Below are 24382 nucleotides of genomic sequence, written 5' to 3' on the forward strand. Positions count from 1 at the left end.
TCCTAGGAGAAGCCTCCTTGTACTTGCAGTTGCTGAGAACGAGTGGGAGAGACCAAGTCTCTGGCAGGGCTGGCTGCAAGGACTGCCAAGAACAGTCATGTTGTACCTCACCAGGATGGTGAGTGCTGCTCCAGCAGGAAAATCCAGTGCTATCAGCTCTGCACACTTCAGAAACCAGTTCTTGTCTGTCCCTCAAAGCCCTGCCAAGGTGTGCTCCCTCAGAGAGGCTGCTCAGCGTTGCTGAGGCTGATGAATTTTACAATAGATAAATCAGCTTCTGCCAGGAAAGGCAGAAAGGCTGGAGTGTGTCTTTTATGAAAAAAATTCACCACTTCTGATGGAGAAGTGCTTGGTATCAGCAGTTCTGCACTGGATTGCTCATCTTGCCTTCACTGAAATGGTGTTTTACTACCTAGGGCAAAAACCACTTGTATATACATCTTTTTCCCTACTCTGCTGACATGGATGGTTAATGTATGTAAATTGATGTGCCAGTCCATATAAAGGCCTTTTGTGATCAAGGTCACACTAGGAATTTTCCTCCTCACAGAACCTCTTCTGTGTGTTGTTGTTACTTTGAAGCTTGATAGCGTTCAAGAGAAAATTGCTATTTTAATTCTTTGTTCACAAATTGCCTATTGACTCCAGCCATCAACTGTCACCTTTGGGGAGCACAGTGCACTGGACTTGAATTACAAATCTGGTCTGCCCAGACAGGGCTTCACCAGTCAGGTCAAGCTGCCCAGTGTCACTGCAGGACTGGCAAGAAGAGATAGAATCTGAAGCTGAGGCTGCTGCAACTCCCTTAAGCTTCTTGCCCACACCAAGGTGTGTCTCTAAGCTGGTTCCAGACCTTGGGAGGGAGCACAAAGCACATCAGAGAAGTGGAATAAATACTCCTTGTGTAATCTAGGCTGCTGGGGAGAACACAGCTTGTCAAATTAAACTTCTGCAGAACAAAATCCTCCATTCCCACATCTGTTAAATATCTGTCCTCTCTCTGATAGTGGCTTTGAAGAGCTTTTACCATCTGCTAAAGGCCATCCAAACCCTCTCTTGCACTGGGCTTGAGGAAGGACTGGGGCAACACCAGCTCACACAGATGTTGCTGAAGGTGTCCCTGCCCACAGAGCAGGGGTTGGAACTAGATAACCTTGAAGGTCCTTTCCACTCAAAAGTAATTTTATGATTCTGTGAAGATGCTCCTTTCAGATCTTCACCTTCCATCCTCAGAGATTGTGTCACTGGGCATGGGTGGCTCTGAGGGAACCTTTTGTGAGGTTTGGATAGCAGGTTGCAGGGTTGGAAATGTCTTCCCGCTCACGGATCTGTTATCCACAGCCCCATCCTCTCCTCTGCCTGGGACTTTCATGCCCAATAAGCAACCATGGGGCAAATTCCTGTCCTGCAACACCACACAGGTACTCCTTTGATTTTATTTACTACCTTGGGATTCCAGCTCTCCCATCTCACTGCCAAAGTGCACCAGGCTGGATGGAGGCAGTTTAAAGCTCAGGCTGTAATAAATACCAAATATCTAGGTTTTATGTGATCCCTGGTATCCTGGCCCTTGCTGTTAAACCACTGTAAGCCCTTTCCTTATGAGGAGGAAGAGCAGACTGGTGGTGCAGACCTGGGACAGGGCTGTCTCTCACTGCTCCCCACAGGTTGGCAATAGCCAACAGCTCTTTTTAATGGACCATGATAGGATTACAGTTCCCCTGCCAGGAGTGGCTCCCTTGCCTGTCTTCAGTCCAGGCTAATTGTAGTGTAATTAGCACATTCCCATCACAGCAGGAGACTGCAGACTTTCCCACCTCTCAAGCCTGAGAGAAAGGTGGGTCTAGATTTGGCCATGGCACGGCCCTGACCCAGGTCAGGGTGCCCAGACCATGCCGGGGAGCTCTGAGTGCTGCTCTGCAGTCAGCAGCTCCCTGAATCATAGAATCATTTGAAATAGAAAAGACCTCCACAATCCTTGAGTCCTGAGAGGGCTCTGTGGAGCTGGGGCAGCAGAGGTGCCTCCCAGAGATGTCCCAGAGCAGGGACAAGGAAGTCTCTGTGTCCCTGTCCCAGTGGTCTGCAACACCTGATCTGTACAAACACACTGAAGAGCCTCACCCTGAGGGTGAACAGGGGGAATTAAACTCCTCTGCCCTGCTTTGAAGTCTCACACCCACACTCTGGTATGGGAGCTAAAGGTTGAGGACTATTACCTGTTTGAAATGTTTCTTCTGATGTTGAGGAATGGGGAAGTGGAGGTGACAAAGTTCCGTGTCTTGTTGTGTAAGAGCATTTTTTGTTGTCATTTTTTCTTTGTTGGTTTTCTTTTTTCCCAATGAAAACTTTTATTAGTTCATAAAGAAGGTGAGTACTTGGTGGTGTTTTCATCGAAGCTGCAGGTCCTGAAGCAATACAATCATGGGAGAATTTAATTTTTCAGTGTTGTTTGTTTCTTTGTTTGTTTGTTTGTTTCCCAAGCTGAACTTTCCCAAGTTTTATTCCTTGTAGTTTCTGGAGAACCAGGACTGAGCTGTATTTGTTTACCATTTTAAGGACAACAAAGGTTCCCCTATTTGTTACTTTGAAGCCAACTAAATTATTTTGTCTTCCACTTAATTACTTCAGGTTAGCAGCCTCTCCTTTCTGTGGAGATATGCAACATATTGCTCAAACATCCCAATATTATTTTCTGGAACAAAATGAAGGACACTCAATGACAGAAGAGCTCCAGCTCAGATTTATAACTGAGTCATGAAAAATTGCTGAATACCATGTTCGTTTTCTGCCACTAGATGGAAATAAATCTTCCACTTTTCTCTGAGAGCACTGCTGTCCACTGCAGCCTCCAGCCCAGGAGTGCAGGACTCTCCAGGGTGCAATGTGCTTTCCTGGTGTACAGCAACCTCCAGGCTGACTTTACTGGATGCAGGAGCATTCCCTGGCTGCTGTGGATGAAGAACCTCTGTGCCAATGCCCCCAGAATTGCTGATGTGCTGCTCCAAGTGTTGATGCCAGGTGGTCTCCAGTGTTTGCTGTGGCCCGGACACCAATGAGTTAAGCACAAATAGCCCTGGGGTGGCCCGTGACCTTTACTGGAATAGAAACAACTTTTCCCAAAGCAGCAGGGAGGGCCTGGCTCCCAAACAATGCTGGGCAATGCTGGGCACTGCTGCCAGCCCAGCTCCGGGCTCCAGCCCAGGTGAGCACACCTTGCTGGGACAAGGACTTGTCCCCAGGGAAATGCTCTCTGCACCCTGGCAGCTGGCCTGGGGAAGGGATTTTATCAAATTAAATCAGGGATTTTATTGTGTTGATGTTGGCAGTGAAATCCTTTTAAAGTTTTTTTTAGGGTTTTCTTTTGTTTAAAATGAAATTTGGTGTGTGGGGCAAGCAGCGCTGGCTGGCTGCCAGCTGCAGCCTGCTGCCATCAGATGTGCAGCTCAGAGCAGGAAAAATCTGCATCTGATCTTGCCAGACTCTGCTCCCCTGCACGGCAGATTTCTCCAGCTCTCTGCTTGAAATGCAGGCCTGAACTGCCACTGAAAGGACAAAATTTAGGCCAAGGACTAAAGCAAGCTTTGCAGCCAGTGACAAGGACGGCTGTGACAGCTCCCGGTGTCCTCCGTGCTCACTCCTGGCAAGATTTACAAACAGCTTTTTAATCTTTTTACAGCTTTTCAAAACAAACTCATCTGATTTCTTCCTGTCTTTTCCTCAGCTCTGCTAGGAAAAAAAGAAGGAAACAAAAAATCAAAGGGTGCTGAACCTTCTCTTTGATGTAACAAAGTTGGGAGCTGAAAACAAGGATATTTGGCTGTACCCAAAGGTGCCTCTATCTTTTCTGAACACTTAATGAGTCAAACTACTTCCTAATCTATTGAAACAGAAAACTCAGACACTGCAGTTCCTCTGGAGGGGAGACCTAGGAGAAGGGACTCTGCACATCCATTGCAGATTGGAGTCCAAAGCCATGCTGTGGAAAGCACTTTTCATCTGTAGATGGAGCTGATAACTAATTCAATCTAATTAATCCCTCCATGGATGGGGAGTGAGGGAGACATACTTAGAGATTGTTTCTCCCAACCCTGAAATTCTGTGACCTCCAGGATGGAGTGAACAGCAGCTTGCTGGGTGTATTCCCTATATTCCCTTCAAAAAAGGGAACAAAATGCTTTGGGGGAAGGCTCAGACCTGCAAAGGACACTGCTGAGGGTAAATAAGAGCTGGGTGCTGTGAGCATGGGGCTTTGGTTTAACATCCCTTTTCTCCTGAACTGGTGAGGTGCTCTTCCATTAAATGTCAGTGTAAAAAGCCCTGAGGTTGTGACATTCACATGTTGAGCTGAAGGAGAGCAGAAGTTCCTCCAGGCTTGGATCCTTGCTCTGGTGTGGACCAGTAGCAGAAATCAGGGAGAGAGGAGGAGAAATTCTGAGTGAATTTTCCACTAATGTACTCTTGTAATTTCCATCACTGAAAACAGAAGTAATCACCTGGATTTCCATGTCCAATACCAAGACCTGTCCTTCATGAATTTACTTAATCCTTTCTAAAATTAATTTAGATTTTAAAGCTTAACATCCAGTATTGATAATTTGCACCGTTTAATTTTTGCAGCTGAAGGGGAAAAACCCTCCTGTCAAGGAGTTTGTCTCAAGGCTGCTGACTCATTTCATGAGCTTGGCCCTGGTCCTTGTTGGAAAAACAGCCACCCCAGTCACCTCCTCTATGACAGCTGCAGGTTCACAGTGGTGCTCTGTCCTCTCAGGAGAAGTTTAGTCCATCTGTCTGCCCTTCTTCCTCACAGGCAACTTTCCAAGCACGGCTCCCTCCATCCTCAGCAGCCCCAGATATCCCTGGCTGCTGTGCGCTCACTCTGCTCCCTTGACTGTTCCCCAAGCTTGAGATGGGGAGATAATATATTTTTACCAGCTTCTCTTCCTTTTTTGTGTGTGTCTCAAGTAGAAACACTAATGTCTAATTTAAAGGACACATTTTACAAGAGAATTTACTGGAGAAATAAGCTTTTCCCTCCTGTGTTTTTCATGGAAGAAGCTGGCAAGAGCTGAAATCCTTTACCTTGTTACTGTGAAACACTCTCAGGATTGGAGCTGAGTATTTAAATATATATATATATATATATATATATATATATATATTTTTTTTTTTTTTTTTTTTAATTTTTTTTAAGGAAGATAGTTTATTATTTTTTTAAGGAAGATATTTATTATCCAATGATTGAAGATACTTATTATCCAATGATTAAAGATAGTTATGATGATTAAAACAGCAGAACTTTCTCCATAGTTGAAGCAGCACAGTGAGCAATGGATAATGGGATGCAGGTCTGGGGGGCTCTCCCCACTGTGTTCCCGGTGGGAATGAAGGATGCTGCAGCAGGGCAGGGACCAGCCCAGCCTGCCCGGGGAGCCCCTCGAAGGCCCTTGAGCTGAGCTTGGCTCGGCCAGCCCGGAGGGGGCTCCCGGAGCCGTCCCGGGGCTGGGCACACAAGGGGAGCCTGTTGTGCCTTTCTGGCCCGGCCCGGGCAGGGGACACGGGCAGAGCTGCCCCGGCAGAGCCCGGACAGAGGAGCCTTGTTGGCACAGCCCATCGGCTGCTCCGCTGTTTGCCTTGGCACGGCCGCGCCGGCAGCGAGGTCTGCCCAGCCCCGCTTGTTCCCTCTGCTGCTGCTCCTCCAGCAGGGAGCCAGAAGAAAACCAAAGTGCCTCCAGCTACCGTGGCAGCTTTAGCCCGTGTCTACTGCTCCTTATGCTGCTCTTCCCGAACCCCCAGCCCAGGTGGGTGGATTTAGCAGCATTTATGGGATGGGGGAATGTAAGCCTGGAAGTCTGAGCTGATGGAGACAACGGCGAACTCACTGCCTGCTGATGAATTACTGCCACAGAGGAGCTAATTAAAGACAGTGTTGAGTTTATTGATGCTTTATTAGACTTAAATTGAAGCAGAACCTCCTTAGCTGATAAAATTTCCTTCCCTGCCCTCACACCCATCTTCTCCACACTCTCTTTCAGTAGGTTTCTTTTGTGTCTCTGAGGTTTGGTCCCCTGTGCCAGGCAGTATTTTTCACTCCTGATTGTACTGATGGAAGCATGATTTTACAGGAATCTGACAGTAGTGATAGATGTAATTAACCCCCCCACATCCCAGTTCCTCTGCCTTTTTCTTTGCTGGTCACCATCACTTTCAGGTCAGCTCTGGCCTTGCAGAAAGTTCCTCTAATAATGGGAATGCTGGGTGGTAGCTGAGGCAGGTGCCCGTTCCTGGAGGCACATTTTAGAGGTGGCATCGGTGTCATCTTGGCACCAGCAGAGCTCCAGACTCACCAGCACCAGATCTGGATACTCACAGCCTGTGCTTCTCCATCCAGCCTGCACAGAGAGAGGGCTCCGGCTGCTCTGATTCCCCTTTAGAAAGTGTTGGATGCATCCCAACCTGCGGAAAGGCAGAGAGCCCTCGGGCAGGAAGGTGGGAATGAGGCACACGGCTTGCCTTGGGGAACAGCCCATTTTGAACCCCCGCAGGAAGGCTACAGCGTAAGGAAGGAACCGCTTTGTCCATCTTCGGCTCCCCCTCCAGCCGTGAGCGCCCGGAGCCCCCCAGAGCCATCCCCGGCAGAGGGGAGCCTGTCCCGGGCTGCAGGGAGCGCCTCCCCGGCTCGCAGCGGCGGAGCCGGGCTCGGATGGCAGCAGGCTCCTCCTCCGGAGCCCGGAGGGAGGGACAGGCGTGGGGCCGCAGTCAGCAGCTCCGGGCTGCCTCACCTGCCCGGGGCCAGCGGCGGGGGGAGCAGCATCTTCCCAGGCAGAGCCCATGGGGAGCATCGCCGGCCCGGCATGGAGAGCCTGAGCAGCAGCCTCAAGAAGAAAGCCACGGAGCAGCACTACAGGGCTGAGGTGATGATTGCTGGAGAGCAGCTGAGGTAGGAGGTCCTGGGGTCCTCCTGCTCTGGGGCTCGGGGCTGTGTGCCGTTAGCAGCAGGCTCAGAGCTTTATCCTTGAGCGAGCTCCTTCCCCCTCTCTAGTGCCTGCTGATCCTTCCTTCATCCACCAGAGTGCTGAGCCAGCTCCTCCTCTGTTATACCTTGTCCTGCTGCTCCTCTCTGGCGTCTCCCACCCTTCACCCCCTGGTACCAGGGGACTTTAGATGGCCACGGATTTTTTTTGTCCCTTTCCACCTTCCCCGAAGCACGGAGAGTGGTGTGGTGGCACTGAGCAGCCCCCACAAGGTCCCTGACCCTGGCTGGGTGAGGACAGCAGCACTTCTGGGGATGCTTTTGGGGTGACTTGGAAGGGCACTCCACGTGCCTGAACTGGATCTTCCCTTTCCTGCAAATCTCTTTTGGGAACTTCTGTAGTCCTAATCCTTCAGCAGTTTCCGAGGATTTTCTTCCTATGAAGACAGAAACCCATTCTCCCTTGCAAAGTGTGGCTGAGAAAATGTGTTCCTTGTCTATGTGGGGTCAGAACCCCCTCCTTGCTTCCAAGCATCTGACTGTGGGCTTTCCTAGCTCTAGAGCAGTTTGCTTGTTTGTATCTGGAGCTATTCTGGTTTGTTATGAAATGTGGGTGGAAAATAGGAAATATATCCTTGATAATGTAAATAGTCCAGAGCCTGAGTGTGCTATCATCAGAGCCCTAAAATTAGCTTGTTAGAGGTTTGTTGTTCATTCTTAGTGAGCACTGTTAGCTTTAGGTTTATTATTTGTGCTCTATCAAGGATTGATAATTTCCACCTAAGGATTGGGGCCCCATCTTGAGCATACAGCCAAGGGACAGAGCAGGTTTATGCATATTTATATTTCCAGTAACTTATCTGGAGTGACTAAGGTTTAAGTTGAGCTGCATAGCCCGGGCCAAAGGAAGGGGTTAGGTATTGAGAGAGAAAATAAAATACTTAAGCTGTGTGTTAAAACTGTGTTCCATATGTGGGGGGTGATGGGACTTCCTCATGCCTGTTGCAGGACAGGAGCAGATCAGACCCTGGACCATTTGGTGATTGTGACTGTAAGCATGAGAAGGGGATAGAGTGAATTTGTTTGTGAACAGAACTCTTGTGGTGCACTGCACACTGGGCTAAAGTTGAATAGAAACCCCAAATTTTATGTAGTTTTGGGGACATCCATAATTTTTTTCTCCCTCTATATTTTTTTTTCCCATAGCTGCATGCCTTGAAGTTTCCTGGTTTGGGGAGCTCCCAAAATCTGAGAGTTCCCAGTGAAGGAGAGGAGGGTCCTTTTGCTGGGACTGGGCACACAGCAGTTGCATCCTTCTGCTTTGGTCTGGGCAGGAGCCTGTTCCTGGTGCACAAGGATGGGAAGGAGCTCTTGGTGTAAAACCTGGGGAGGAAAATGAGGAGATGGACACCAGCCTGGAGCTGGGATGCTTCTTCCACTGAACCTCTGGCTGGAAGGAGAACTGAGTGAGGCAGAACCCACAGAGTTTGAATTTCTCCCTTGTATTTTGGGGATCTCACAGCCTGGCAGGTCAGGAGTTAGTGGTATGGATCTTCCTGTATAGCTGGTGGAGAGCAACGGGGAAACTGAGGCAGAGAGGCTGGGTGATGTGTCAGACAACAGCAGAGGGACAGGGATAAATGTCCACGTTGTCCTCCCCTGCTTTTCCCCAGATGTGGAATACAGAGGCATGGAAAGGAGCCTTGCAGCTGCCCTGACTCAGCAAACCTCCATCAGCAAATAACGCTGCTCTATCCGCACGAAACATCAAACATTTGTTTTTCCCTGCTCCCCGCTTCCTGCCCTGCCTCCCCACTATTACATTAAATCAAACAAACCTTTGCTCCATCCTTGCAGTTCTTTGGCTTCCCAGCAAGTTTGCAAATGCCTCAGAGTTTGGTTTGGCCGGAGGGGTGAGTCTGTTCAATGTCAGGATGTGTTTCCCAGCCAGGAATAGCTGCACAAGTGAGGGCTGGAGGAATGCTCTGTGTGGATGGCTGGGAATGAAGTGGATCCTGAAGGAATCAGTGGGAGATTGGCCAGGGGGGTTTGGGTTTGCCTGTCTGCCAGGGTCCTGCTGCTTCAATGGCTGCCTAGTCCAGGGAGGGGGAAAAAAAAATTGTATTTTGAGTCTCTCTTCACTAGAAAGACAAAAATAAAATTTTCACTGATACTTTGGCCTTGAGTCTGACAGAGCTGCTGGTTCAGGCTCATTCCTCACGTCTGCTGTCATTCCTCTTGTGTCAGACATAAAAACTTGCATGAAAATCACATTGGTTTTGCTGGGCGTTGTGTATTCCTGGGTGGCATTCTGTAAGAGAGGCCCAATTAGTCACTTCTAATTGCAACAAATGCCTTATCTACACAGAGAGGTTCTGGAGCAGCTTCCTTGCTTTGCATTCACACCCTGCTGTAATCAGAGTTCCTCAAGTATGGACAAGCCCTGGTGCACTCTCATCTGGGTATTCCCATGGTCAAGAGAAGCAGCTGTGCTCTAATAGCTCGGCTAAGCTGCATTAATCACTCCTAAACATCAAATATACTCAGTAAGTTTATATCTTGCACAGGAAAAGTGAGAGGAGAAGGAAGCTTTTTTTCCTACAAAGAATAAAATTGCAATTTCTGCCACTGTCCAAAACTTTCAGAGCTGGCAAGTGTTTTAGTTGGATACTCAAACTGAAATGCTGTTAAATAAAGTGCTCATTCTTTGATGCTCTGGAAATTGGGCTCACTAAAGGTGTGTGGCTGAACGTGCCAAAATTTGTATTCCTGCCCAAAAGTCATTTGTTTGGTGGTTCTCTGTTGGACTTGGATCTCTTGTGGAGAGCATGACTTCCTTGAGGAATCATGGGGCACTGCTTGATGTAACAGTGAACCTTATTCAAAGATGAGACTTCATGGTCAGAATGACCTTAAAAAGCTAATTATTAAATTTCTAGCCCTGGTGAAAAGGAGGACTGGGAAAAAGACTTGTGCTTGGTGGGATTTCTTTCTGAGAATCAAGTCTTCCTATGCTTATATTTAAATACAAGGAAAATTAAACATCTTGGTCCCCCTTTGGGTTGTCACAGGTGTGCAAAGCCATCCCTTCTCCCCAGATGTACTGGTGCTTTTTCAGGCTGGGGGTGATGCAAACTGGGCTTTGCTGAGCCCATTTTCAGCAAAATGTGCAGTGTTTGCAGCAGCTCTTTTGCCTGAACATGCCTCCCCAGCAGCAGCTGCTTTGCAGAAATGCTCCTGTGTCTGTTGCTGCCTTTTAGTGAGCACTTTGTTGTTTGTTGCTTTGGCCGGGCTTGTTTTTAAATTTGTTTTTTGTTTGTTCCTGTGAAGATTGGAACAGAAAAGATCTTTGGGATGATGCATCCTTTCCAAGGCCACCCATTTGTGCTTAGCTGCTGTGGCACTGTGAACTGGAATTAATATCCTTGAAAGATCCACCTTGTCATTTGAGATGTTCAAGGTTTGTTTACATGGGAGGTGAGGGAGAGTTTATTCCTCTTCTGTTTGGATGTCCCTTTCCACAAGGTTACCCAGGATGAATAATGATGGCTTTGTAGTCACCTTGACAAAGAAACAATTTGCTTACCCAACACAACCTTCCCAAAGCAAACGCACGTGGAGGCTCTGCCTGCCAAGCCAGGAGTGTTTCATAAGAGCCCATTCTCATGTTCCAGCAAGTGTTTTATCCTGGCCTTATTCTGCTTTTTAATGTTTTTTCCTTTTGAAGAAGTAATATGTCCACAGGGTAGATTTTGCCATCTAGAAAACTCATAATATTGCATATTATTATATATTTCCTTAATCTTATTTATCTGGAAGCATGATTAGAACCCACTCATGGCTTCACCAGCTTTGTTTTTGTAACATCACACAAGAGCTGTTACATCCTGTTCCTGAAGGACAAAGTTTGTCTCTTCAGGGTTGACAGGAAACAGTAAACAAGAGGAAAGTGAAAAGTCTGCAAGGACATTCCAGTCGAGCCTCTTCCGCTGCCCTGATTCTGCAGGACAGAGGGAAAACTCGTCACAAGTTTAAAACAGCCCTTAAAGGTCCAAGATGCTGCTCCAGACGTGCTGAAATACCACTTAATTCCTGTCCTGGCAGTTGCTCCCAATCAAATATTTTCAGAATAAATGTATTTTTTAAATTTTTAAATCTTAGGCCTTAGCAGCATTGCTTCCTAATAATATTTTCTTTTTTAAATTTTATTTTTCTCCTTCAAAATCTGTGCTTTTTTTTTTTTTGTGTATCCTGAAACATGATCAAATAAAGGGAATAAAATAGGGAAAATAGTGTTCTTCTAACCAGTTTCTATTCAGGCCTTGTGTGATTATGGTCTATATATTATTATATGTATAAGGTGTAAATATATATATGTATATTTATGTATATATGTATATATGTATAAGTGTAAATATATATATATATTCCTATATATAAACTCCTAGACATATTCTTTACATAGACTCCTGTAGACTCTTGGTGGCAATAGAGCACTCTTGGAACATTTCTTATCTTTACCAAATACTCCTCTAAAGTGCCTCCCCACTTTGTGATTGTGAAAGAGAGAAAACATAAAATTGGCTGTGCCTTCCTCCGTGGGTGGGGATCCTCTGTTTGCAGTCACTGCTGACTGTGTCTGGTTGCATTTTGACCATGAAATAAAGGAAGAAAAAAGACAAAAACTCTAAAAATAGCCAGGCAGCTGTCTGTGGAGTGTTCTTTCTGGGTAAAATCCATCTGCAGAACGAGTGCTGGTCACATGTGGGAATCAGCCTTCCAGGTAAAGAGTGAAATGCTGCATATGGACCTCAGGATTTGAGGGAGGTCTGTGCAAGGCAAGGCCAGGAGCTGGTTCTGCATGAATCTTTAGTTTAGTGTTTTAATTAGCCTGAAGGTCTGAAAACCTCTGTCAACTTCTCAGTATTAATTGCAACAATCAATTACTAATTATTCTTCTAACAAAACATTTGATGGTAAAACTTTTAGGAACTTAGTATTTATAAATCCTACAATATAGGGTAATCCATTATTAGCTGAGAGATTTTTAGGGTGTTCAAACTTCTTGTGAGGTACCTGAAAGTGTTGTCCAACAGGCAAAAAGAACAAAAGAACTTGAGGCATGAAATAACAAAAGGCTGCAGTGTTTAATGCCCTAGTAAAATTCACTGGCCTGGGGCAAAACTGGGAATTGCGATGAATAATTTGAAACAAAAACCATCCCAGAGTTACAGAGATGTTTAATTAATATCTCCCCTCAGAGCCTGCTGCACACACTGGGCATTTTCCAGCACTGGTGTTTTGGGAACAGTCATGGCTACAGGGCAGAAGTTTGGCCCCTGGACAGATCTGCTGCCAAAGTGGGCTGGCTTTGGCTGGGGCACAGAGGAACTCTGTGCCTTGTGGCTCACTCAGTTGTTAAGGTCCTTTTGAAAGTCAAAGCTGTGCTCACCTGAGTAACCTTCCCCCATCTACCTTTCCATCAGAGCTGCAGACCAGCCATAACGTCGGGTTTGTTGGGAGAGGAGGGTTGTTTTTGGGTAAACTCTATTCCAGTCAATCCCAGCTGGAAACAGAAAATGCCAGGACTGTTCTCCAGTGCTGCTGTGGGTTAGTGGGTTCAGGGATCAGGTAGTGCTGGGATCCACCTGGCACTCTTTGCTTGGACAGGAGAAAGGAGGGCTCCTGTTACTGCTCCCACCTGGAGTTATGAATAAAGCTCTGTCCTGGGGGCAGCTTTATTCCTGCTTTTGTGGCCACGGGGAAGGAGAACTAGACACAGAGTCATGTCAAGAGAGATATACAAATACAAATGTGCTATTTGTACATGCATGTACATATACTTTTTATTTTCTGAGTTTGTCCCCTCTTCACCCTCTTTGGTTGGCTGCTGGGGGTTTTAGAGGCTTGTTTAGAATGGAGACATGTATGGGTCAGACTGTATCTGCTGTATCTGCTCAGGCAACCTGAGTGGTGGCAGGAGGAGAGAAGGGGATGGTGGAGAGGCTCCCTGGGATGAGCTGGTGCAGTCTGGCAGTGTCAAGGGGTTTGGTTGAATTGGTCAGTCCCTGGCTGCTTGGCACGAGCCCCAGCACATCCGGGGTGATCTCTCCAGGCTGGACAGATCTGGGCGTCAGACCCAAACTGCCCCGAGAGCCCAGCTGTGTTCAGGGGCTGCCGTTCCCCCCAGGCTCCGTCTCCACGATGGGAAGCTGATCAAGGACAGGAGGTTCCACCTGCGCACGTACCCCAACTGCTTCGTGGCCAAGGAGCTCACGGACTGGCTGGTGGAGCACAAGGAAGCGCCCGACCGCGAGACCGCCATCCGCCTCATGCAGAAGCTGATGGACCACTACATCATCCACCACGGTGCGTGGGGCTCCTGTGTGTCTGCTCACCCCGTGTGGCACTCAGCCCAGCAGGCAGGAGTGTGGCCGTGTCCCTGTGTGCCGCCCTGCCGTGGGTGAGGGCTCCTGGAGGGGCTGGGAGGGCTGGGTTGGTGTGAGGGGTGTTGCTTCGGGGGATGTGTCAGAGACTCAGTGCTGGTGAGGGCACACCTCGAGGGCTGTGCCCAGTTCTGGCCCCTCGGTTTGGGAAGGACATTGAGATGCTGGAGCATTTCCAGGGGAGGGCAAGGAGGCTGGAGAGGGGCTGCGAACACAAACTCTGTGAGGAATCACTGAGGGAGCTGGGGGTGCTCAGCCTGGAGAAAAGGAGACTCAGGAGTGACCTCATCACTCTGCACAGCTCCTGCAAGGTGGCTGTGCTCAGCTGGGTTGGGCTCTTTCATCAAGCAGCACTGACAGAACCGTAGCACACAGCCTCAAGCTGCATCAAGGGAAATATAGGTTGGGTATTAGGAAAAAGTTTTTTTATGGAAAGAGTGATAAAGTTCTGGAATAGTCTGCCTGGGGAGGTGGTGGAGTCACCATCCCTGGGTGTGTTCAACAAAGCCTGGATGAGGCACTGGGTGCCAGGGTTGAGTTGAGGTGTTAGGGAAGGGGTTGGACTCGGTGATCTTGAAGGTCTCTTCCAACCTGGTCATTCTGTGAGCTCTGTGAGTTCCCTGCCCACCAGAGAAAGGGCTTGGGCTGTGCACTGGTGAAATGATGTCTAAAGTGTCTCCTCTTTGAAAGCAAGCTCAGTAACACCTGACCTGTATTCCTGTACCCAGGCAGGTGGGTGTTTGTTCAGCAGCTGGTCTGGCTCATGTCTGTGTCACGCAGAAGTAGAACCTGAATTATAGCGCATTTCACCTCTGCACCATAAGACCCCAGTACTCCTCAGTTTCCTCATGCTGGGACAAAGAGGGCTGTGGAGTTCACATCAGTCCAAGGAAAATTTAATCTGTCACCCATGAACCTAAAGCTGAAGCAATCCTGTAGGAAAACCTCCCTCAGGATTTGAGTGAGTGCTGCCATTACAAAGGCTTGCCTGTGGAACCTAATTAAAAAGAAATTTTAAAAGGAAGGAAAAAAAAAGAAGTGTGGAGAAAAAGCAGCTTGATGCTCAAGCCCAGCTCTTAGCAGTACTCAGGGTTTTTTTTCTTTTTAAAATTTCTTTGGAACTTTCAGGAGTTTTGAATTAACTCAGGTCACATACTGAGCTCTGTGCTGCAGAGCAAGGTCCAGCCCTTGGTCCTGATATAACAACAGAAAACAAGCTGTGCTTCGAATGGGCAAAAAACAATCCCTGTCCGTGTGGTTTTCAGGCCCAGCCAGGAACAAAACCTCCAGACTGTCAAACAGCCCTGGAACACCTCTGCCATGGGTGGGAAGGGCTGTGGCTGAGCTCTCCTGCTCCCAGGGCTTTGGGACAGGAGCTGGGCAGCCTGGAGCTGGGTGCTGGTTGGTCACACGAGGATGTAGCTGAGGAGACAGAAGCAGACGATGACCACACCAAACCAAACCCTCTCCTCCCCCCTCTTCTCTGGGCTCCAAAAATAGCTGCCTTTGACCACTGCAATGCAAACACTCCCTGTGGCCATCTGCTCCTTGCTGAGGGAAATGCCCTTTACATTAAACTGCCTAGAATAAAAATAAACTGCTGCTGGGCTTTATCACAAAAAGCTGAAGCAGGGAGTTCTCAGTTAACCATTAACACTTACACCTGATTATTTTTCCATCTCTCCAGCTGACAGTTTCAAATAAATCTTTTAGTTAATTAAACCTGTGCAGTGCTGGGTACCAGCACTGTTTTGATTGCATATTAAGACATGTCCCTCCTGCTCCTATGACAGTTCCTGGCAGGACACAGAAGTTGACTTTCCAACTTGCCTTGTGTCCCTTAATTTTGTTAGTCCTGTGGAAAGAAGGCTGCCAGCACAGTGCTGGGTGCTTGGCAATTGTCTGGCTGAACTGTTTGCCCTCTTCTCCCCTGGCATCCAGATAATTATCTCATGAAAATCATTGTGCTGCCTCTTAATTGTCTGGTGTGCTCTGAGCTTTGGCTCTGTTACACACTGGAAACACATTGAAATTGGTCTTTAAATAGGAAAACTGCTTTGGTTTTCTGTGGGCACAGTCCTGTAGGATTTTTTGTTCTATTCCTGGTTGCAATGGCTTTGGAATAGTTGCTCCTTGGAATTATGAGGCTGCAAACTTTCACTTAAGGAAAAGGTTGTTAAGACAACTTTCTCATCCTGCCCTCGTGCTTGGTGAGTCACAGGCTTTAGAGTCCTGATTGCATCTGAGACAGCTGCTCTGCAGGAATGATGAGCCCGAGATAATCTGACAGGTTTTGGCATTTTGCTGCTCACCTGAAGGGGAATGTGGTTTTGCCAGTCCGCTCGGAAGGATGAAAAAGAGTTAAAATTTTCACAAGAAGTTTCTTTAATCTTTTGAATTTCACTCTAGTGGATGGTGTTACTTTAGTGAGGAAACATTTGCGGTTTTTCTTTTTCCCTTTGACTATTTTGCTTTGCTTTCCAGGCATATTCTTTATTCTGGTTTTTGTTGTTTTTTGTTGTTTGGGTTTTTGGGTTTTTTACCACTTAAATTTCTTCTTCTTGCTTCAGATGGGTGTAGCTGAAGGCAGGCTGACTTTAAGAGCTGAACTATGATTTTTGGGTTGGGTTTTTTGGTCTTTGTTTTAGTTTTGTTGTTGTTGTTGTTTTTACTTTAGTCTAGGAGTCTGTTTCAGGCAGGTTTATCTCACTTATTTATTTAAATATTTGGTATCCCAAATATTGAACTATACATGAACTATAAAGCCATGCATTTACAGACTGTGAGCCAGTCCCCAAGATGAATCCCAGGCTTTTCATACAGATTTAATTATTCCATTTGTATTACACCTGGCTTTGAAGGAAATTTTCTCTTGAGGTCAGTTTGCCATGCAAATGAATTGGGCAGGATTGGCACAAAATTATGTGGAAAAGTTTGTGCCTTTTTTGTTTTTAGCTTTATGAGTATTTTTGGTAGACAGAGGTGATTTTAGTGGGCTTTGAGTGCAATGTGGTTTTGTTTCCTCTGTCCTCTAAGTCTGCTTATTTGTGGCTGTAGCTTTTTTTTTTTAAGTTGATTGAGGCAATTCTGTTCATCCTCTTTTAGTCTAAATCAAAAGTTAAATTAATACTTAAATTTAAAAAAAAGTCCTGTTTTTTTAAATGAATATTTTAATGTTTGGAACAAAATGCAGCCCCCAACTCCATCTGTGCCAAGGTCTGTACTTTGGAATTCGCCTCTCCCAGCAGTGTGAGCCTCAGGTGTTCATGGGCAGGTAACTTTTGGGGACTGAAGGCTCGGATGCCGATTGTTCCATGGGACGAGGGGCACAGGGAGGGACGTGGCACGAATCCCTCACAGCTTTTAGCCTGGAGACAACACCCTGCTGAGGTGAGCCCTGCGTGTCCCTGACACCCTGCCCCGTGTTCCTGCAGTCTGTGACGAGCACTCGGACTACAAGGATGCCAAGCTGCTCTACCGCTTCCGCAAGGACGACGGGACCTTCCCCCTCAGCAAGGACGTGAAGGTGTTCCTGCGAGGGCAGAGCCTCTATGAGAAGTACGTGAGTCCTGCCTGGCCCTGGGGCGCTGGGACTGTGCCCTGCTGGCTGTGCTGGCTGTTGGTGTCCTGCAGCTGGGAGCCCCTGGCTCTGCTTTTCCGTCTCTGCACTCCCTTCTGTCCTGCTGGGAAATGCTGCTTCCTGAGCCCTGCCACAGCTGCAGGACAGCCAGGGCATGGGACTGGAGTTTTACTGTGAGCTCATGGATGCTTCCAAGGGCTCCAGCGCACGTGCAGGATCTGGGATCTGCTGCAGAGAAGTGCTGTCTGGGTGCTCCTGGGATGAGCCCATCCAGTGGCCATTCCCAGCACTCTTCCAGCCTCCTTGTGTGAGCCACTTCCAGCAGCTTTATTAGGACTTATGTCTCACCAAAATCAGCAAGGTATGGGACTTTCAGGACCTTGTGGGCCTGGGTTCCTGCCCCTTTCTTAGCCTATTAACCTATTTAGCCTATTCGTAGCCTAAATTAGGCTATTTCTTAGTCTAATTTGCAAAATTTGTAATGGAAAATGTTATTCTCAGAGAGAAAACTCCTTCCACCTCCAAGTGTTTCATTTTCATTGTGTCAGTTGTTTCTGGTTCTAAATCCAAGCCATCTTTCCAGAGTTTATCCCCAGCCCACTCTCTGGACCTGTTTCCTTTAACAGCCTCTTCGCAGCTTCACATCTCCCCACTGTGGCAGCGAGAGTCACAAACTGGCCCTGAAGGAGAGTCCTCCATCCGGCCGGGTGGTCATTTTGGGCGTGTCCCTGTCCCTTGGCCAGATGTGCATCCCTTGTGCTTCGCTCCTGACCCGCAGCCGTGCCCGCGGGATGGGGAGCGCATCCCGGGGTCCGATGGCTGAGCCGGCTGCACCCTCTCGTGGAGACACAGGACTCAGCTCCCGCACGCTGCCAGGAAGCCCCTGCGGACTGAAACCCACCTTGTCCTTGCCTTTGGACTCTCTGCCGTCTGTTACCCACGCTCAGTCGCTTGCTTGGCTTTCCCTGTGATCTTTAGCTGAGCTCACAGCCCGCTCGGTTTTGCTGGAGCTGCTGCCTCGCTGTGCTGAAGATTTACAAAGGTGCCCGACTGCAGCTCGGTGTTCCTCCCTCCCTTCCCGCTGCTCCCCGGCAGGAATGCTCTGGCTGCAATGCTTTGCCCACTTCCCTTGGCCTTGTTTCTCCCGGCTGCAGCTCCCCTGGGGACTGGCAGGGATGTTTGGCATCACGGGAGCCTTGTCCCACCTCTGTGCCAGGCTGGTGAGCGTGGAAGAGTCAATCCTGAAGGTGAGGGAGGAGAACTCGGTGAAGTACCAGAGGACTTTCCTGGGCTCTGAGATGATCGACTGGCTCATCCAGGAGGGAGAGGTGGAGAACAGGCAGGAGGCAGTGGAGCTGGGCCGGGCGCTGCTGGAGCACGGGATCATTCAGCATGGTGAGCCAGGCTGGGAAGCGAGGGATGAGCGTGGCTGTGGAGGAACAAATCCCCATTCATGCCATGCAACAAGTGCTGGTCAAGTGCCCACTTGGAGATGGCAATGGAGCCTTTGAGTTCTATGTTTGGAGCTGGTGACCTTTGAAACTGGAGCAATCTTTAGCATCCACAAAGGCTTTGAGATGAAATCTGAGCTCTTGCTCTTCAGTTCTTCAAAGCCACCGGCCACAGGGCTGGGCTGCACCCCTGGGTTTGGAGGGCTGGGGTGTGAGGATGTCATGTTTAGCTCCTCTTGGCTGGAGACTGTATTCATCTGCTATAATTAAACTATAATTTGGAAGGCAGGGAGTCCTCTGAGTGTCTTGGGACAGGGGCAGGTGGAGGGCTGTGACACTGAGGGCACCCCTGGGAGATGGCACCTCCAGGATGGTGCCACGCTGTTCCTCCCTCCCTGCAGGCAGCATTCCCAAACAGGCAGAAAAGCTGCAGTAGAGCACAGGGGCCTTAAAAGCAATTCATGAAGGTCCCTCAGTGTCACTACAGGACACGAAATAACGCGACATGCACACGCAGCTTTTTTAAGGTAAAAAAAGCACTTTTAATTTCTGGTTTTAACATTTATAGATTTCTAAAGGTGGCGGTGGATTGGAGGGTGACAGTGCCACCTCTCCAATGACAAACCAACTGGACAAACCAACAGTTTATCAAATTTCTCTTCTTCCATGTAAGAATGCAAAACAATAAGTTATTTACATAAAGTGTGTCAGAAAGTTCGTTACAAGAACGTAAACCTCAGAAGGGTTATAAAAACTTAAAAAACCAGGGCGACACCCTCAGGATATTTGTTACATCTTTTTCCACCCCCTCAGCCTCTCCCTCCTCCCCTGTTCTCTCCCAGTCTCCAATAGGCATCACTTCTTTGACAGTGACATCCTCTACCACTTCTGGATCAATTTCCGCCGGCGGCGGCGTCTGACGGAGCTGCTCAATGAGAACTCTGCCCGTGCCCTCTCCGAGAGCCCTGACAGCCCCTTCTGCCTCCGCAAGCTCAACCCAGAGCCAGGCAACACCAGCTTCCTCTCTGGTAACCGTGGGAGTGAGAGCAAGGAGGAATTAGCAGAGTGCCCCAGGGATGAGGATGTCGCTCCAGCAGAGTTTGAGGGGTTCCTCTGGGCACCCCATGAAGGGAACACCCATCCCACTGGTTTGTGGTGGATGTCACAATGCACAGGCAGTCTCTAGCACAGCCCCCTGTCCCAGGAAAATAACTCAGCTTAGCATCAGATCAGCTCTTGATCTTTCTTTGAAGCTGGTTTTACTCTTTCTAAGCTCAAATACCTTCTTCAGTGCATCTCTCAAATGTAGGTCAGGCTTGGGGGAAAGTTTGTTATTTTAAACTAGTCTGGTTTTAAATAGAAGTTTTTTTATGTGCCTCTTTCAGTCCAGACCAACAAGGAGATCAAAGTTGTCTCAGCAGTTCGAAGGAGCAGCATCACTTCCCTCTCTGGAAACTCCAACACCTACTTCAGTGCTCCTCCTACCTTGGTATTCCCTCCTGTGGCTGAGTGCAACCCCAAATCAGGTCTGGGCTTCTGCATTGCCTGTTGTTATATGGGAGACACCTACTCCTTCAGGGCACGGGCTCCAGCCCATGCCCAAACCCATCCAACCCCTCAGCCTCACCTCTGCTCCTTGATTTGAAAAGTTGTGTGTGTGTTTGGAAAACCACTGAGATGAACTCAAAGGTTTCTCTGTGTGTGACCTGTGGTTCTAACATCTGTTTTCCAGCCCAGGGTGATCCCCAGGCTGCCTTGTTATGCACTTTCCCGTACAAACCCCTTGATTCTGATGGAATCTGTCACCTTCTGCTCTAGTGTTAAAGAGACCTGTCACCACTGAGGAGCTGCTGTCCCCTGGGGCCCCCTATGTCAAGAAAACGCTGACTGTGAGTGACCATTGGGAGTGGCACTGCTAATCCAGCAGTACCCAGCTCCCTGCCTGCTCTTTGGTGCTTTCCTGGCTGCTCTGACCTCTCTGTGGTAAAGCTTTGTCTGCTTGTCACATCATCCTGGCTTTTTGTTGGTGGCTCTCTAGGGGTGAATGTCTTCACACATTCTTGTGGATGGAAATGTGCTCAGCCCCTCTGAGAGCTTGATGTATATCCATGAGGTAAATCAGGGAAAAAAATGTTTTCTGGCCAGAAAAAATGTAAATCAGGGAAAAAAATGTGTCCAAGGCCAGGTTGGATGGGGCTTGGAGCACCTTGAGATAGTGGAAGGCATCCCTGCCCATGGCAGAGGGGTAGAACAAAGTGATCTTTAAGGTTCTTTCCAGTCAAACCCATTCTAATATTCTGTGATTTCTATTCTATCCAGCTCCATGCAAGCTGTAGGATCAGTAAATCTTGTGACACTTGGGACTGTGACACTGACCCTCTGTCACACACTTTATGCACAGCTTTGTGCATCTTTCAGGCCCCTCTGCAGATCAGGGGTTGATTTGATCTATCAGCATCTGATGGAGCTGCACTGGGTGGAGGGAGCATCCAAGGGCCACTCTTTCCTTCCTTGTGGCTTCCTTCTTTCCTTCCTCGGGCTTTTTACGTGGACAAACCTCCAGGATGCTGCAGACAACTCAAGAATGGGGCTTTTGCTTTTTAAACTATTTCTAAAGCTGTAGGACTGGTCAAGTAAGGGCTGGTGGGTGGAAATATTGCAAGGCAGCTCCTGCCCTATGGATCCTGTTGCACTTGGCTATTTTTGTGTCTCACCCCTTCACTGCCCACCTCTGAAAGGGGCAATCTCATAGAGAGCAGTGTAGGAAGCATGGGGGCTGCCTTGCCATGCTGGTTTGGCACCAGGAAATGGGGATCAGGTTCCCAAATTAAGTGTGCTGTACAAAGTGGTGGGAAAGAGCAAGGAAAACCTAGCTGGTGATTGGCATGGCACATCTGAGGACGTGCTGTTCATTCTCCTCCTGAACGTTCTTGCCCTGCCCTTCAACTCTGCCAGCCTGGGCCTTTCATGGCTCATTTCCTCCTGCTGAGCTCTGCAGTTGCTGTTGTTTATTTATATGGGCCATGTGCAAAAAGTCCCTTGGGAATTCCTTTTCTCTTTTGGGCACTTCAGAGGGCTGCAGTACCGCAGCAAACTGCTCTGGCAGGCTGACACCAGAGTGTCAAGGCAAGAGCTGCCCCTTCCACCCAGGAAATGCTCTGCTGTGCCAAGGAAAAGGCACAGCAGGTGTGTGTGCCCTGGGAATGTTCTCAAGCATTCTCATGGTGCATGCCTTGCACTTCAGCTTGATGCTGCCTGTGATGCTCCTTCCTGCACAGGCTGACAGGGAATTAATCAGAAAGCAGCTTTGCAGGGAGCAATTAATCAGTTCTGCATCTCCCTTGGTGCTCAGCCTTTTCTCTCCCGCCCATAACAGGTTAGGATCATGAGCTCTCTGTCTCTCTAGCAACTGTTGCATCTCCTCTCTGCAGCCCATTCCTTGGTTTTTAAAGGAATTTTTGTTTTCCTTGCAGATTGTGGGGGATGCAGTGGGCTGGGGGTTTGTGGTTCGAGGAGGAAGACCTTGCCACATCCAGGCAGTGGACCCAGGAGGACCTGCTGCTGCTGCAGGGATGAAGGTACTTCCTACTCATGGAGAATAAACAGGAGACAGGATTTGTGTCCTGTTTGAGCTCTTTGGGCTGAACACATCCTCCATGATAGTCCCACCTGCTGCCCTGGGGATCAGACTGGTGGAATGCGCACATGGAGCTCTGGGAGAGATGGAGGGAGGGATGCTGTCTGCCAGCAGAGTGGAAGATTTGCCTTTTCCAAGGCAGCACAGGGACTGTGGGCAGCTGAAACTCAAAAAACTCTGTCAGAAGCAAACCATCCCTGTGCCAGACCTTGGAACTGTCAAAATGGTTTGAGCTACTAAAAACAAAGCAGAGAATTCCCAGTTCAGTTCCAGTGACTTTATATTAACCCAGAGAGGCAAGGAAGCAGAGCTTTGTCCTGAATCACAGTTTCTGAAATGCTCAGCTCCTGAGCATTTTGTTTCCCTGCTATTAGCAATGGACTTCTCCATTGAGCTGTTTTCCATGCACATGAAACTTTAATAACATCAAATTGATGCCTTGATTTGATTCATCAAGTAACTTCCAGTATTTACAGCTCGGGAGAAATGAACCTGGGGCTTGAAACTCACTTTAGGCCCAGGCATGTGAGTTTGGTGTGCAGTCTTAGGCATGAATGAAAGAAGTGTTGTTTCCCTACAGAAACCCCAGCAGCAAGGGAGTAATTTCTGATATAAGTCTAAAGTCAAATGAATATTTGAAACAATGGAATTTTTCAGAGGCAGAGTGTAACTCCTTGTTTGCTTCAGGCAGGGGGATGGATGAATTTGTTTCATTTACTCAAGAGCCCAGTTAATTTCTACTTACCTAATCTCATTTGCTACCAAATTGCTGGATGTTAATATTGTGTTTCAATTCCATCTGTGAAATGAGCCCCTGCTCATAAATGAGTCTTTTTTTCCTCTGTTAGCTCACAGCCTAAATCCCCTTGGTCCCATTTTTATGACACAGTGATTGCAGCGCTGTGATTGTTTGTGTAGCTACAGGGTGGTGATGCTTGAGGCTTTCCAGGATATTGACACGAGTTATTTGCATCTCAGCCCCTGGTTCCAGTGAATCCCAGGCAGGAGGTGCTGTGGGGCTGGAGGTGAGCTGTCCCTCCTCTCTTGCAGGTGTGCCAGTTTGTGTTCTCAGTGAATGGGGTGTATGTTCTGCACCTGGACTATCAGACCATCAGCAGCCTCATCATGACAGGACCACGGACTCTGGTGATGGAAGTGATGGAAGCCATTGAATGAGCCAAGGAGTCTCTTGGCACTGCTGCTTGGGAAGGCAGGGATGGACCGTGGGGAGGGACCAAGCTCGACCGCTCACTGTGATGTGTTACCCAGGCATTTTGATGTATTTTCAAATAAATGCATTCAAATGGACAAATCTTGGATTTTTGTGCTCTTGAAATATTTATTTCTACCTGCTTTTCGAGTGTCTGAGCTCTTGCAGCTCCTTTTTAGTGCCAGTGTGAGAACTCAGCACTTAATGAAGCCCACCTTAGAGCGAGCCCTTCACCAGCCAAGCTGTGAGGCAGGTGGCAAAGCTGCTAAGCAGCAAGGAGTTTATACCAAGTGAGTCTGTCTGAGCTGCCCCTGAGCTGTCTGTGCACTCTTCCAGGAGCACAACGTGCTCTCCAGATGGCCCCATAAGCTGTGCCACCGGCTCTGTCAAGAAAATAAGGAAAAGGATACAGGAATGTGTGTTCCTTGTAAAGTCTAAGGCTCCTGCTACTCTCTTGGCTTAGCCATGCTCACAGCCAGGGCTGGTTGCTGTTCCCAGCTGTTTCTTGAAAAGGTGATACTTCCATGATTGTGCTTTTTGTGCCCCCACCCCTTAATAGTGCTTAATTTCATTAATCAACTTCACCTCAGCAAGGAGGCAGGCAGAGATCCCCAAGACCATAGGCTGTTACCAGCCTAGTGGGGAGCAGTGGGTAAGGGAGGGACCAAAACCAGAGACTGCCCCAAAGGAAAAGTGTCCTGGTCTGAATCTGGCTCTGGGAAGGAACAAAAATGAGTAAAAGCCACCAAAATCCAGCTCCTTGTCCCCTGCTGCTTGCAGGATGACTGTATTTGCAGCCAGTGCAAAATATTCCTTGCAAACTACCCTGAAAGTGAACTAAATATAGAAAAACAGGTAATAACAAGAAATTAGGGAGGTTTCCTTCTTTCCAGTTCACAGAGCATCCTGTTTGTGATTAGCTGTGCTGTGCATTGACAGGATGATTGCCAGCACTGCTGGTTAGGGCAGGGTCCTCAGTGCAGCTCCTTTGGCCACAAACCAAACTTCAAAAACACCCCAAAAGGCCAAAGGTAGTAATTTTGATTTGTGTTAAAATGGGGTTCACTTTCTTGGGGAATCTGCTGTCA

General features: G+C 48.1%; 1 protein-coding gene across 1 annotated transcript; it reads left to right on the forward strand.

Moving 5' to 3' along the window:
- Window positions 1-6788: 6788 nt before the first annotated feature.
- Window positions 6789-23269, forward strand: LOC311160959 (DEP domain-containing mTOR-interacting protein-like). Its single transcript, XM_084218165.1, has 9 exons — window positions 6789-6937; window positions 13161-13339; window positions 16851-16974; window positions 18213-18391; window positions 19290-19475; window positions 19833-19973; window positions 20266-20336; window positions 21921-22025; window positions 23135-23269. Exons 1-9 carry the CDS (start codon window positions 6852-6854, stop codon window positions 23258-23260), a joined length of 1197 nt encoding a protein of 398 aa, XP_084074291.1. The 5' UTR covers window positions 6789-6851; the 3' UTR covers window positions 23261-23269.
- The last annotated feature ends 1113 nt before the right edge of the window (window positions 23270-24382 follow it).

The sequence above is a fragment of the Fringilla coelebs genome, assembly GCF_963513975.1.
Source record: "Fringilla coelebs genome assembly, chromosome: 18".
Classification (NCBI taxonomy): domain Eukaryota; kingdom Metazoa; phylum Chordata; class Aves; order Passeriformes; family Fringillidae; genus Fringilla; species Fringilla coelebs.

Excerpts from the sequence above, each read along its gene's own strand:
- LOC311160959 (XM_084218165.1), top strand. The coding sequence starts at position 6,852 with ATGGAGAGCCTGAGCAGCAGCCTCAAGAAGAAAGCCACGGAGCAGCAC. Across the intron at positions 18,392-19,289 it reads GCACGGGATCATTCAGCATG|TCTCCAATAGGCATCACTTC; the intron begins GTGAGCCAGGCT and ends GTTCTCTCCCAG. Across the intron at positions 19,974-20,265 it reads TGAGTGCAACCCCAAATCAG|TGTTAAAGAGACCTGTCACC; the intron begins GTCTGGGCTTCT and ends CTTCTGCTCTAG.